General features: G+C 39.1%; 1 protein-coding gene across 7 annotated transcripts in view; it reads left to right on the top strand.

The window, feature by feature from the left end:
• The window catches only part of PTK2 (protein tyrosine kinase 2), a 230008-nt gene that overhangs the window by 66941 nt on the left and 148358 nt on the right, over positions 1-14709 (top strand). For 3 of the 7 annotated variants that reach the window (XM_074888782.1, XM_074888773.1, XM_074888763.1), the window contains exon 1: positions 1660-2086. The exons of 1 other annotated variant lie outside the window; for it this stretch is intronic. In XM_074888782.1, the coding sequence (XP_074744883.1) occupies positions 1984-2086 (103 nt within the window). In that variant the 5' untranslated portion in view covers positions 1660-1983. Of the gene's footprint in view, positions 1-1659; positions 2087-14709 lie in introns of those variants that run through there. 3 more of the 7 variants (XM_074888807.1, XM_074888791.1, XM_074888798.1) reach the window with 1 other exon arrangement.

The following is a 14709-nucleotide window of genomic DNA, read 5'->3' as shown; positions in this document are numbered from 1 at the left end:
AGGCACCGATTCTGTGTCTGTGCATCTTCTGTAGGCACACCAATACAATAATTTGTGGTTTAAATATTACTATGACATGTTTTGCTTTATTATTAAAGGTAAATATATTCGACCTTGTTGCTGAAAGTATTTGGCTGGCTGTGTAGCACTTAAGGGCTTTGAAAACTTTCTGGTGGGGGGAGGAAGGCATCCAGGCATGTCTTCAGTTCCCTTTGGCTTTCTGCAGCCCCAGAAAGAGCTTTGTGCCTGAGCAGTGATGCAGAACATCTGATGGGCCTGGTTGTGGCCTAATCTCTCTCTCTCCCCCTCTCCTTTTTTTTTTTTTTTTTTCCCCTCCAGTGAATATTTTTTTTCTCCTTTAAACAGAGAAGAAAGCAATACTTTTAAAAAAGCAGTAACTGTATTTATGAAGAGTTTTGACACATACCACTGTATTTTCTGCATAGCCAGTGTATTGAGAAAGGAAGATGGCAGTATTATAGGAAAAGAATGGTAATTAAATATATGCTGTAGATGAGCGCGTGCTGATACAAGTAGGCAGATAGGTTAGGTTGAAGGCTGCTAGCTTTAGATTAATTCCCTTTTGGTTATAGTCTTGGATAAGCCCTATGCCTTACTGCTGAGGGCTGGGAGTAAGAAAAGATTACCATGGAATATGTAAAGAGCTTTAATGATCTCTGTGTGGGTCTTGATCCTGTCGATTTTAATACATATTTTAGCTGAATCACTTTTTTATCCTTTTTGTAAAACCTTTTTCTAGGAGTAAAATGAGTATTTTCTTTATTTCTGTATATATATGCTGCCTGAATGTGTGTTTGTAAACGTAGGCTTTTGCAATGTTTATACTCACATTTTTAAAAGAAAAAAAAATATGTTGTAAGCAATTTTGATGTTATGTGGTGCAAAGTTAAGAAGAAACAAATGTCATGCAGCACGTGGTGTGTACATTTGTGGTGACCTTTGCCTTCTGACTAGAAGTATAGAAAGAAGCCCTGGTTTTAGAGGAGGACTCAGTGTGGTGCTGAGTAATTACTGGCATGGGCTGTGATATTTGATCTTTATTTAAGGCAAAGGAACACTACCAGGGTTATTTCACCAGTAATCTTGTAGTTGTGAAGTCAGGCTGGGGGTGATGCAGAGTCAGACCCCAATTCCTGCTGAAGTTTATGGAAGTTCTCGTGTGCTTTTAGGCTGTCGACTCTTTTTTTTTTTTTTTTCCCCCTTCTCCCAGTACAGCCTTATGCAAGTATCGATACAAAATACATAAAAGCGATGCCAAAACGTGACTGCTTGGTGGGAAGGTGCCCCGGCCGGGCATTGTGCCGGGCTTCATTGTGCCGGGGCGGGCGCTGGGCGCCCGGGAGATGCCGAGGGCGGGAGACTGAAACAACAGCCACAAAAACCGGTCGGGGGAAGCACATCTCCAGCCACGACCCGGGTCAGGCTTGATTTGCAGCTTAGCCGCTTTCAGAAGCGGCTGTCAGTTTGGTAAACAGGAGGCTGCCGAGTGAATTGAACAGAAGGGGGAGATTAGCATATTAATGTGGCGCTTGCTAATCGCCTCCCCGCCTCCCTCCCCGCCTCCCTCCCGCAGGAAGGCAGGAGTACGGGCACCCACGCTCCCTCCGCTGCCTCCTTTCGCCCTTCTCGGCACCTCACCCCCGGGAAAGGATGGTCCGGGCTTTCTGTCGCCCAGGCGTGAGAAGATGAAGCAGCGGCGCGGCCTCCCCCCCCCACCGCCGCCGCCGGAGCGCGCTGCCCCGGGCGCGCTGCGGGGCCGCGCTCCCGCCGCTCCCGCCGCCAGGTGAAGCGGGCGCAGCACGCCCGGGGAGGGAGGGAGGGCTAGCGGATCTCTCTCCCCCCTTGCTTGGGGGGGGTCCAGTACGTTCAAGCGGCTCCCAGTTCCCCCCCCCTCCCCGCTGGAGCAGTGAATTGGGACATTGTACGCCGGAGCCTGGCTTGAACCTCCGCCCGGTCGGGTGTATGTGGCTGCTGGAGGTGGCAGGCCAGCAGGCCCCGCAGCGAGCAGGTGCGAGCTATATGGAGAAAAGCGGCTGTAGCCCATTCCCGATATGCTGGGCTAAAGGTACACATACCTTTTTATTTTTTTATTTTTTTTTAATATTTATCCCCCCCTCCCTTGTTAATTTAATGTTTTACCACTTGTGGTCCTAGAGGTTTTTTCCCTATCAAAGCAAAAAGCAAAGCTAGAAAAGAAAAATGTTCTTATTCTGGTCATGCGCTTGTAACGCGAAGCAGTCCGCAGGATCCTCTTTCACCTGACAGCTGTAATGCCTTTTTTTTTTCCTTCCTTTGCTTTTCGGAATGATTTGAAATGAAAGTGCTGGAGCTGTTTGTTTTTTGCTTCCACTGATGTGAGGATCTGAACGGCTTTGTTTTTGATCTTTGTATGTTTGAAACCACTGCGAGGGTAATTCTGCTTTCACTTACCTTTTGGAAGAAGGAGTTTTTAAGCGGCTGATCATAGGTAGCGTTTACAGTGGAAGATTTAGCATCTTCCTACTTGATGTCTTAGAAGTTGCCACCCTATTATTTACCTCCCCCAAAAGAGACAATAACTAGCCACAAAGCATGCGTTGATTACAATGAGAGGGTTTGACTTGAAATTGAGGCTTAACAATAATTAGATGGACATGTGAAAGTCATTCACATGATTATCTTAACTTGCATCCCAAGATATTTAATATTTATCCTGTTGTAATCTAGAAGGTATTTGTATGTTGCTGTCGTGGGTGGGAGCATGTATATGAAGATACAGCACAGGGATTAAGCTTTGAATTCTGTTAGTAGCCAAAGAATCATATCTTCCTTAGATGGAAAACAACTGTAAAAGGTTGAGCGTTGCTGATTGTAAGCATAACTTTCCTCGTGTTCACTTTCATTTCAATGTACTTTCTTTTTTGGAAGAGAAACTGGCAGTGAAGTGTTGCGTCACCATAATCTTGGATCACAGAGGCAGTTACTTCAGAAGTTCAGGGGAAACGTGTCTGAACTAAGGCTTTGGTGGGCATAGTTGATGATTAGTTGTCTTTGAAAAAAAATAACAGTAAATTTATTGAGAATTTTTTTTGTCTAATTATTTGGAGGACACACGAAGGAGCATTTAACACTGTCTTTGTCTTGCGTGCTTTCTGCACCTTGCTGAACTGTTCAGGCTAAACTAGCATTGGCCACACATTGACATATTATAGTAACACAAAGAAGAAATCACAGAACTTGGAACACCACATCCTGGTAATGTCTCCTAAAGTGCATAATCTCTCAGCTCACTGGGGGATAATAGTTCAGAAAGCAGTGAGTGACAGTAGCTGGAAACAAAGCTGTGCTTTGCTTTTAGTAAAACTTGTTTACCATGAAGGGGTAATAGCAATGCCCACTCCCATGTGTCATAAATTGGATAACAAAAGTATTAGATGAAATTGGGATTCATCTCCTTGGACTGTTCTGAGGGTCAGCATGAAGGTACTTCCTAGAGAGTAACTTTCAAAAGTAGGGAAGGAAAAATCTTTTCAAAGAGAAAGCAAGTTAACCATCTGTTGTTAAGGCTGGTTAGTATTGGGGATATCAGTTTGCTCCCTCCTGCTCCAGCACCAGAGGATGACAACAGCAGGGCTAGCTGCTTCTTGCAGAAAGATGGCTGCACTGGGCCATGATAAAAGGTATCGATTCCCCCCCCCACGCACTCCAGCAACTAAAACAAATGAAAAACAATCTCTCCCTCTCCCCCTGATTGCCTGTGGAGTTTTCTCAGAACGTAACTTTGGGGAAGATTGCTTATCCAGCCTCCTCTGCCCCAAAATGGACAACACCCATGTAATCTGTTTTTATTCCTGTTGGGGGGAGAAGGGGGACATCAAGAGTTGCATAAGAGGACAAAGACACCAGCATCTTCGAGGCTGCCAATTGTGGTGATATCTAGAAAAAGCTACATCTCAGCCTCCAAAAAAAATAGGACAGATGAGAAATAGCTTGTGCTATATTTGTCGTTGAATGGTGGCCATTCCTTAGTTGATGAATGCTCTGTATACTGTTCACCAGCTTAACCTTAGGGAAATGAAACGGATCTGGCCTACTTTGATAAGGGCTGTGAGATATCTACAGTCAAAGAAAGGTAATATATTAATGAGAGAAACATTTAGTTTGGATAGCTTTATTCTGACTCTTCGGCTTTTCTGTTAAAGCTTCAAGTTACCTGCAGCAAAAATTGATAAAACTTTTAAAAGTATTTTGTAATGTCTTAAAGTGTGATCTTGGTGTATATGTTTTATTTGTATTTATTATAACTTCTTTCTAAGTGGTTGTTTCTCTTTTTGATTGTGACAGATTAAGCTTTCAGTGTATTAGGTGTGATCTTATAGTAAATGTTCGGTCTTTGAAAATGCTTTGAAGTATTTAAGTGAGTCTGTTCATATGGAGTATGCTTCTGTCTTTTTTAGTGTTCTTGAATCTAAAATCTTCAATCTTCTTAGTGATACTGTGTGATGACCTAATTGCAGCCAGTTCTGCACGCTCTTGACTGTAGGAGTGCATCAAAGAATAAAATACTGCTTTCTTTACAAAGTACTCGTGTAATCTGTGTTCCCAGATTAAGCTGCCTCCGTACGCTAAAGTCCAATCTAAGTAGTGTTACTGAGTCCGGTAATTTAGTCTGGATCTGCGTATTCCAGATTTGAGAATATTTTGACTGGCAAACAAAGAAAGTGTGTATTCTGTTTACTGACATACTTCTTCTCAGCAAGCAAGTCTGTATTACTTTAGTGATAGGAGTAAGACATTTTTGGCTGGTGTCGTGTGTGTGTCCGTCCCCCGTCCCCCCCCCCCAGTAATTTGAAATTTAAAATCTCTGGTTTTGTGGAATAAACAGCCTCAAGATCAGTTACAACTTGGGGGGACACTGAAGTGGGTGTCTTGGTCCTTGAGAAGGCAGTACTTGTTTTCCAGCCGAGTCCTGAAAATTTGTGCCAGTATCATACAGGGATGTTTTCTTTCTGACTGTAACAGCAGACTAGCAGGTAGTCACGGATCATTAAAAACTTTTCACCAACATCTCTAATCTTTCGTAAGATTATTAATGGTATAATGTACTGTGCTTTAGATACTTTTGCTAGGGACCCTTTTTTCAGAGTTTCATGTGGCGTGCTGTTTTAAGCTTACAAAATAACTTGATGAAAGAAATTTAACAGTTAAGGATAGTTGGATAGCTCTGCTGTATAGCTGTAAATTATCCACCCCAAGGAGGAGGAAGTTTCTTGAAGATGAAGAGCTCTGTTCAACAATTTATGAACAATAAATTGACGTGATGTTGTTAAGTGTATGTCATGTGAGTAGTTAGTGAAGGGTGATTTCAGTTCTTGAATTCAACCATTCAGACTCTGGTGAAAAGGTCTATGCTGTCTTAAGATAATCAAGCCCAAATCAAAGACCTTGTCTTGATTTTTTTTTTTTTTAAAAAAAAAGCTTTAAGCTATCTGTTGTGAAATGCATTTAATCAGCTAGGAAGGAGTTTTGCCCTATTTATTGCAATCTGCTAATGTTGCAATCATTTTTTAAAGTGATGAGCAATTCCAAGTTAAATTTTTTATTTTTCTTGCTTTCTGATGAACCCTGCTATTTCAGGAGGTGTGCTCAGATGGAACCCCCTGGTGATCTGTTGAGTATAAGCAAGATAGTTGGATACGTAAGAGAAAGGTTCAGTGCTGTTTCTCCTCATTTCCATCTTATAAGTCTCTACAGTTTTGCTAACACAGAAATACTCAGATGATAATTTTCAGTCTGACAGACCCTTAGGTTTTTAGGTGATAGGTAATCACTAAAAAGCACGCGATGGTAGAAATGGAGAAAGGAAAGGTGCTGATGGCATGAAGGTAGGCAGATAAACAGTCTCTAAACCAAGATTTTTTTACTTTTTTGACACAGGCACTGTATATATAACATAGAAATATAATAGCTATTGTATATTAGGAAAGGGAAAAAAAGCCCTTCTGTTAGCACGAGTGTTCTGCATCTTCTCAGTGAGTGTCAGTGGAAGTGACTGGAGGGAAGCACCCACTCTTGCACTTTTTGTGGATCTATAGGTGTAGTTCAGGAATGCTGTGAAGTGCTTTTCCCTTGGTTTCTGAGGGCATAACAATTAAGTGATGGTCTAGTCTGTCTTTTGACAGTCTGCTGTTGATTTACTACATTGTCTACATCAGCTGACATGACACATCAGCCATTTCCTTCCAAACCGTAAATTTGCCTAAACTTTTGTTAAACTTTATTAATTTAGTAGCTTCTTAAGGTCTGATATTTGCAAACTGTTAAAGCGTCTCTTCAATTCATGTGTGCCTGGTTCTTTGTTGGAAATCTTTGTAGAAAAAAGAAAAATAGCATTAATTGCATCAAACCACTGTTTTTCACAGGCAGTTTAAAAAGCAATTCCTGTAATGCTTGTGTATATTTAAAAGTGAAAAATAGTCTGGAAAAGCAGGGGGATTTCTTCCTTCAGTGTTACTGTACAGCATGTTGTGTTGGTATTCTTTGAAATGTATAGGAAGTATGCAGCTATGAGAGTACTGATGGGTTTCCATTAGGGTGATTTGTTTCTTATTCAAAGGCTACTGGAATAGAAGATGGAGCTTGAGATATTTTTACAAAAAAGGAAAGTAATTGTTTTGAGCGCTGGGGGAGCATTTGGTGTTCCCTGTGTAATGGAGATGTATGATCTTATCAGTTGTAGCACCTAGTGAACCAGTGTGGAATTAAATTCTGAGCTGCCTGGGAAAAACTAAAACTTACGCAAGGAGAACAAAATGTTTTAAATATCCTTTTGAAGATGCTTTAGAAAAAGGCTGAAGAGCAAAGTCTGGAAGTCAGTATTTAAAAGTGGTGGATTGATTGAAGCAATGCATTTTTTCTGAGAAGTTAAACAGGAGTTTGTGACCTTAATAGCTCTCTTACTCAGTTTATATTTGAATTTTTTTGGCACAAGTCACATTGGGTGTGTGTATCTTTTATTTTCTATACGGCATATATATACAGACACGTGTATGTGCACACGCAGAGTCAGCATCGTTTTCCTTACCCAGTTAGTCTGGCAACAGTTGCAGTTATTTCAAAATTAGCGTCCTTAGATACTGAAGATGCTCCCGTACCCGTTTCTGCGTTTTTAGTGAACGCAATTCATTGGGCAACTGATCTTCATGCACAGCTTCTATTGGAAAAATTACTGTAGTGAAATAAGCTTTTCTGACTGGTGTTACATATGTAAGAAATACATCCGTTTGTCAATCCTTCCACTGAAGTGTGGCTTAAACGGAATAGTTGCGAATTCATGTATTGTAGAAATTTCGGTATGTAGTTTTCATTAATTATTAGTCTGGAAAATACCCCTCACTATCCTTAAATTCATGACCTGATACAGATTTGTTCACGGTAATCTATTAAAAACTGGAGACATCTTAAATTAATATACACTATCACATTACAGTAGGCAAGCCTGTACAAGCTACTGAGTTCTATAAACTAGCACAGGAAACCAAAGACAGACATAAGGAAATGTCTTTGTAGATGTTACGTTAAAGCAAGCTTAAGTACAGCACATCATAAATGTATTTGATTATAGCAGTTATAAAAATATTGTAGCATTTGTGAAGTTGTCATCATCTCGCAGAATAATTGAGATCACTGCAATATCTACTATTGAATCCCTGTTGAGAATTATGATGCTAATTTTTTTCTGACAGGTTGTAAAGGATGAGGATTGCTGAGGTTTTGGAATTAACTGATGGTGTTCCAGCACTTGATGTGACACTTTATTTACTGGCATACAGGAAGAGGATTGGATTTTCCTCTTCTGATATTGAATGTAGCTTAGCAAAGATGTTATGAAAAGTATTTCTGGGTGGAATTCAATCCTGCTGAGTCATTTCTTTGAAAATAATCTGTAAACAAACTACTTTTTTTGTTCCCCATCTGATAACCAAGGTTTGTTTCTTTGCCAGAAGAGAGATTGCTTATTACTTTTCCCAAGCACTGTCACTGCTTTCCAAAATAATGTTGTTTCCTCTGCCAGTGATTTGAGATCCATATAACTAAGCACTAGGGTTTTGGTTTGTCTTTTTTTATTTAAATTGGACTCACTCTGTGAATTAAGTATTGTCCCTTGCTTTACTGAGGAAATTTCTAAGGAAAAACTTTTTTCCATGGCCTAAGTCTCCTCATGCTGACAAAGTACAGGAAGAAGATCAGTGTGTGACCTGCAATTCTGCCATTACTTGGTACAACTGCTCACAGCAACTGAAAACACTTCAAGCTGTAGAGGGTGTCATATCAACAGATGAAGAGTGTAATAAACTGAAGTGTGGCATTTTGAGACTGAAGGCTAAACTTTAACTTCAATTTGACATGCCAGAGAACTAGAAGTCTCTTTTTGTCAGAGGCAATTGAATAGTCTTAACTTCTCTGCTTCCAGTGTTTGATGGTTCATCTTACATTAGCTGAATGGGCCCTTCAGGGATGTGGCAGTTTCCTTTCAGAATTGGAAGAGGTACAGATACAGTAATCTTCAACGTGTCCAACACAGTGCTCAACCTTGTAGAAGATGCAGATTATCTTCACTGTCATGTTCCTTATAGTATGTGACATCCTGGGGTTGTCTGACTAATGATTAAATAATAGTAGTGCCTTCCTTTCATTGCATGCTTTCTTTTTTTTTTTCCTCCAATTCTAGGAAGAATTTGGTCTAAGCCAATTCTACTTAAAAATTGTCAGTAAAATGAGATTTTTCTTCATTTAAACGATACTACCTCTTGATGAAACTAGACTAATTACTTTCTTGCCAGTATTTGGTCAAGGATTCCCATACTGTTTGAGTTTTGTCCTTTAATAAGCATATAAAGGTTACTGTAGCAAAGAACTTTTTCGTCACAAGTAGTTGCAGGTTGAGTAATGGTCTGCAGTCCTGTTAAATCTTTATTTCTAGGGAGGAGGATGGAAAGGAACTGGATATATTCCTGAAGTTTCTCAGCTGGTTTCTGAAGATAAGGGGCAATAAAATTTAAGCTCTTCTTGTAGGCTTTCTGCAATTACATTTGCGACCCAGCAATGATCTGTTGTCCTTGCTGTTACGGGGAGATACTGGTAGGAATCGTATTCCTGAAATCCTAGTGTGTTCAACTCAAAGGGGGTTTTGTCTAGTCTGTGACATGATGGTTGGTCAAGATAAACTGAAGAATTGCAACAAAGATACTTCAGAGTAGAGCAACCTTTTCAACTTGATCATAACGGCTGATTCCCATACAACAACTTGCATTGCCAGTCGACTTGAACAGCAGCTTTTTGTCCATTCAGGTGTTTGATTGCAGTGGTCTTGAATCATCCTGGCAGAATTAAAAGGCTGAATTAAACGGTTTCTGATTTATGGTCATATGTAGCTGTACGTGTCAAAATGGAAGTATACATGTGCTGTAGATACCCATCCCAGCCCTTTACCAGGGAGTGAAGGTGCTGTTCAGATGGCAGGGAGTTGTGTATCTGTTCTTCACCCAACCGTGTTGGCAGTGCCATGCTAATTGGTATGCCGCTTTTATCATGCAAGTGGCAAAGGAATCCATGATTTGCACCCTAACCTGTTCAGCTCTGGCACAGAGGTGGGATGGGCAGGTAGCACTGCTGCCTCTCAGCTCAGTGTGGTATTGTTTTATCAACTAACAGTAGGTTTTAGCAGAAGGTAGGCTTTACCGTGTGTTTCTAAATCTACCCTTTCTAATATTGAGGGTATTTTACTCTAGTTACACTGTGGGGACTTAATGCCTGAGGTTTCCTTATACAGATGTAGGAGAATGTCATTGCACTGTTCCTGTTCTGCCCTTGAAATGAGGGTTTTGCACCTTTGTACTTTTGCTATTGTTCCTTCAGCCACATTGCTTTTATTTTACTATTTTATATATATATACACACACACACTAGAGTATATAATATACAAACTACATAAATGGGTACAACGTATAATCAGTGCTTGGATAGGAAAACGTCCATTATTTGTTCTTTCTTCCAAAGTCATTTTGGGAGTTCTGTGGGTTCTGGTTTGATCTGATACTGAACAAACTTGCTGTTTTTTGATGCACTTACCCAGTTCTACTGAAACAGGGTGTGTGACCCACGTTGGCCGGTAGTGTTGGGCATGATGCTTAAAGTACCAAGTTTACACATCTGACCATAATTTTAAATATCTTTTGTCAATGTGGAGGTAAGAATTCATTTGGAATATTGCTTGCATCTGGCACTTCTTTTCAGAACTCTGGATGTGATGTGTTTGTACAGTTTAAGTGTGCTATACCTCAGTGATGAAAAACAAGGCATTACAGCTGGAACAGCAGCATTTGCTATGGTTGTGGCTACCTAGTAATTTCTGTGATAAACCCTCCTTCAGATTGTTTTGTGAACTCGGAATTTTCAAAGTTCTTATTGTTTGTGTTGAAAGTACACTCTGGAATCTCTCCGCTCCAAAATTGTTTATTGGCTAAAATTGGAAGGCAAAGTAGTTAATGCTGTTTCTGTGTCCGGTCTGTTCTGGAAGGAAGCAGTGGCTGTTAGGGGTATGACTGGGGATGAGCTGGTAATAAAATGAAAATAATCTGAATTCAGAAACAAGCACACCCTGATTATGTTTCTGTGCATCACCTTTATCCCCTAGTTAAAACACTTAACATACGTGACCTTTTTGTGTAATTCTCGTTTCATACTGTAGGAAAAATGGGGAAGTTACTTGGTTTGGCCAGAGGTGTGACTGAACTGCACAGCACCTTGTGTCTTGTGGGAAGCAGCGGGCCAGGCTGTGTATCAGGCAGCAGTGCTGCTGTTCCTCTGAGCAGTGTTATATTGGGCCTTTTCTAGCAAAATTTTCTACAAGAGAGCAAAGGGGGAAGTCATGTTAGTCTTTCTGTAAGTATAGTGCATCCAATTAGAATGTTCTACTCTTCTAATTTAGTACTACTTTTTTGGTTTTACTGTCTCTGATATTTTTTAGTTTTTTTACTCCCAAGATTTCTTCTGAGTACATTTCTGTTGTTCCTCTGCTCTAGTTAACCACCATGTTGTTCAATGGAAATATATAGTAAGAAGGACTACTACATAAAAGAAATTAGTTTCTAACTGTTAACATTTTATTTTTACGTTTCCTGGTTAGATGCTAAGTAGAAAATAGTTTTAGTTGTTAAACATTGCCTGGAATGTAGCAATAGATTTGAGAAAGTTGATATTGTAGTGCAGAGCAATGATGAAAATAGCTGCTCAGTACTTCTTGCAGGTCATTAGTTCGACAATTTAAAGAAGAGCATAGTAAGTTCCTTAAAGAGTGAGGAAAAAGAAGAAAGTATAGTAATGCTGTGCCACTGGACACCAGCATCATTTAAGTTGATGACTGTCATATACTGGCATAAGCCAGTGAAGATCACAGCCTGTACCTCAAGTCATGCATACCCTTAACCTGATGTGTGATACCCAGCTCGCTTCTATTTAGAGAAAATACTGAAGCAGAGCATTGCTTTCCTGAAACATTCGTAATTTAGCAGTTAAAGACAAAGCAAAAATAATGAGTATGTCTTGATTACCAGCCCATTGTGAAGTTCTTTATAATCTGATGGCTGGCTATTGAGCTGATAGAAATGAATTTGAGGACTCATTGCACAGAAAGTTTGCAGTAATTTAAATATGTGATTTATTTTTTTAAAAAACTAATGTTTATCCAACATAGAAAAGCAATGGCAGACATTTCTGTTTAATCTATCTTTATGGCTATGGTTAAATGGCACTCATTTCTGTTTAATCTAGCTTTATTTCTACTTCGTTTTTTTTTTATGCTAAAATCACAGTTCAGCCAAAATAAAATAAACCAGGATGGGCTTAAGAGTCTCAGGAACAAGTAAAATTCATCAGGGGAAAAAACCCTCATGTGAGAAACTACATATTTGAAACTTGGTTGAGATGGGATCATACTTGGGTATGTATTTATGAATGCAGAAGATGCTTACCATTGAGAGGTTCCCAGAATATTAATTTAAGGATATTCAGTATCTCAAGTTTCTGTATGCATTTGCATAGCCATGATGGCTTGTGCATCTTCAGGAGAATGAGAAATTAAGCCAACTTTGAAACTTGCACTCACATCTCTTCTATCTTTCTTCAGTATGGTATTAGGTAATTCAGAGAAGTTTAGTATGAACACACTGTGCTTGGAGACTTAAAAACAAGAGGCCAGACCACAGGTAGAAAACGAAACCTCAGCTTAAAATGGTTTTACTTGTCTGTTAAGTGCGCTTGCCCGTAGTGTGTGCTTGTGGATCTACACAAGCTATTGATACGCTATAATGATTTATTTTAATGCTTTTTAAAAAGGATCAGTCACTCATGCCTTAAGCCAGTCAGTATTTTCCTGCTCAGTGATAGGAACACAAAGAAGTTGAGTAAACTTCAATTCTTTGGAATAACACTACATCTGGGGGAGTGGGAGCCGTTCCTTTTCACTGGTGTGGATGGTTCCTGGACTGAGGGTGTGACAATTACAATGAATTTTAGGTTTGTTTCTGTGGTATGTGTGATGCTTTAGCCTTGGAATAATCATGCAAAGCAGGAGTTAATCTGTGACTTTTTAAAATTTATTACTATAAAATTCTTGGAGGGAATATTTTTCCTAATTTTTATTAGATTCTCCTCACTCTTTATATCCAACGTACACTCAGATTATTAATCTTGCTCCAGTTCTGCTGGAAATGGAAATAAAAATGTTTTCTTGTTCCTTTCTTCCAATGTGAAAAATACTTCTCGGAGCAGGCAGTAGATAGGATGTAAGCTTCTGTTCTTGCAAGGACAGTCAACCTACTGTAATGCAATAAAGCGGCTCATAAAATGTGTCCTTTGTGACTGACTCTGCAGTTTTTTACAGGTTTGGAGGGCCAGGTCTTTTCAGGTGTTGGAATGCTTCCTCCTCCTTAACTGTGTGCGTGTACGTATTCCAGTGCTTATCACCTGAACATAAATATGTTTGTATATTCAAATCTGCTGTTCTCCCAGAGAACCGTAGGTATGGCCATTGCTTTGCAAAATTAAGGCTGTATTGAAGAAGGGTGGATCCTGAATACTTTAGGTTGATGATTTGTTAATTATGGCATATGTTTTCTTTTACATCGGTGGTACTGTGTAATCTGGCACTGAATTTTTAGATGGACTATTATTTCTGGCTTTGATTACTACTGCTTTGTGTTCTTTCCCTTTTGCTCTTGCTCCTTTCAGGCCACAGAGATGTTGTTTGTTTTATCACTGTGAACTGTTTTGTTTAGCATGTAAGAGTAGAATATATAAATGTTATAATAACTTGATTTAGAAGTTCAGAGCTTTCTGTCAAAACAACACACTCTTAGGAATATTCCCAAAGTAATTTGTTACATTTCTCTGTAATCTTAATTTCATTGCATTAAAACAAACAAACAAGGAATTTAAGCCTCTCTTGCGAGCTTCCTGGAAGAATTGACAAAACCTTATCCAAATAAATACCTTTTATTGGTATCTACCTTTTGTTAAACACTTTGTAAAACAAAACATCAAGGTAAATCTGTTAAGTTTAAGATGGAATATGTGCTGTGCAGCAGCGTATTCTCTTTTTTTAAATTAAAGACTGAAAAAACAAATCCAGTTCTAAAATTATGTCTTAAATCTGAAAAATGAGCAATAAAGTATTTGGTCTTTTTTATTCTGTACATTTATCTGATTTATAAAAGCAACAACTCTTAGCTTCACTTTTTTTTTTATATCAAGTATTTTCCAGGTGACTGAAAACAAAATAATCAAAGGCAGATACACCAGTGAAATAGTTAACTTAAAAAAAACAATTTTTTTAAAAAATCTCCTTTTAAATACTGTTAAAATGACTGAATTGGTATGTGCAAGGGAAAAATGGATGAGATGTTTTAAACAAATAACCTAGTGTATCATTAATGTGAAGTAAAGAGAAACTGAAACAAGTTTTTGTTTAGTTTTGGTATCAGTGTTCGTCTTTGAAATCTTTGAGCTGCGAGTTTCTTTTGATTAATTAAAAAAATGAAGAATCTTCAGTTGTCTAGTTTAAAAAAAAAATCGGTTGCAGCTTGGGGTGAGGAAAGTTTTCCACAGTTCGAGTTGGCCATGGAAACCTCAACTCTGATGAAGAAATCTTGAAATAAATGCAGCTTTCTGACCTTCAGCAAGTATGTGGGTAGAGTGGGGAGTAAATAAGGGAGTAAATGGGGGAAGACTGGGCTGCCACTTCTGCAGAAAAACCTGAAGGGTTTTTTTTTTTTTCTTACACCAACACCCTTTTCACGTGTATCTCACTTCTGCTATGAAGTGCAGCAGTGAAACAGTGTACAGCAGCAGTTCTTGCTGTGAAAAATCAGAGAGGAACAGGGATGTTTTCAGGCCGTTTATTAACTGACATCTTAAATGAGGAATTAGTGTTGTACATTAATGAATCAGAATTTGCTTGTTCTTCTTAAAACTTCATAAATACATAGTCTTGTTGTAAGTGAAGGATGATGGCCTGGGAGATGTTTGTTTAGGGGGCTGGTTTTTTCTTTACCTGAAGGAGTAGAGTAAATCACAAAGTCTCATCAAGCATGCTGCTCTTTGCTCCTCTTTGTACTAGCAAAATATTCTATTCACCTTTTAAATTGGGAA

Source organism: Strix uralensis, chromosome 1, assembly GCF_047716275.1.
Source record: "Strix uralensis isolate ZFMK-TIS-50842 chromosome 1, bStrUra1, whole genome shotgun sequence".
Classification (NCBI taxonomy): Eukaryota; Metazoa; Chordata; class Aves; order Strigiformes; family Strigidae; genus Strix; species Strix uralensis.
Note: the sequence above shows the minus strand (reverse complement) of the source record. Positions and strands in the feature narration are given on the sequence as shown.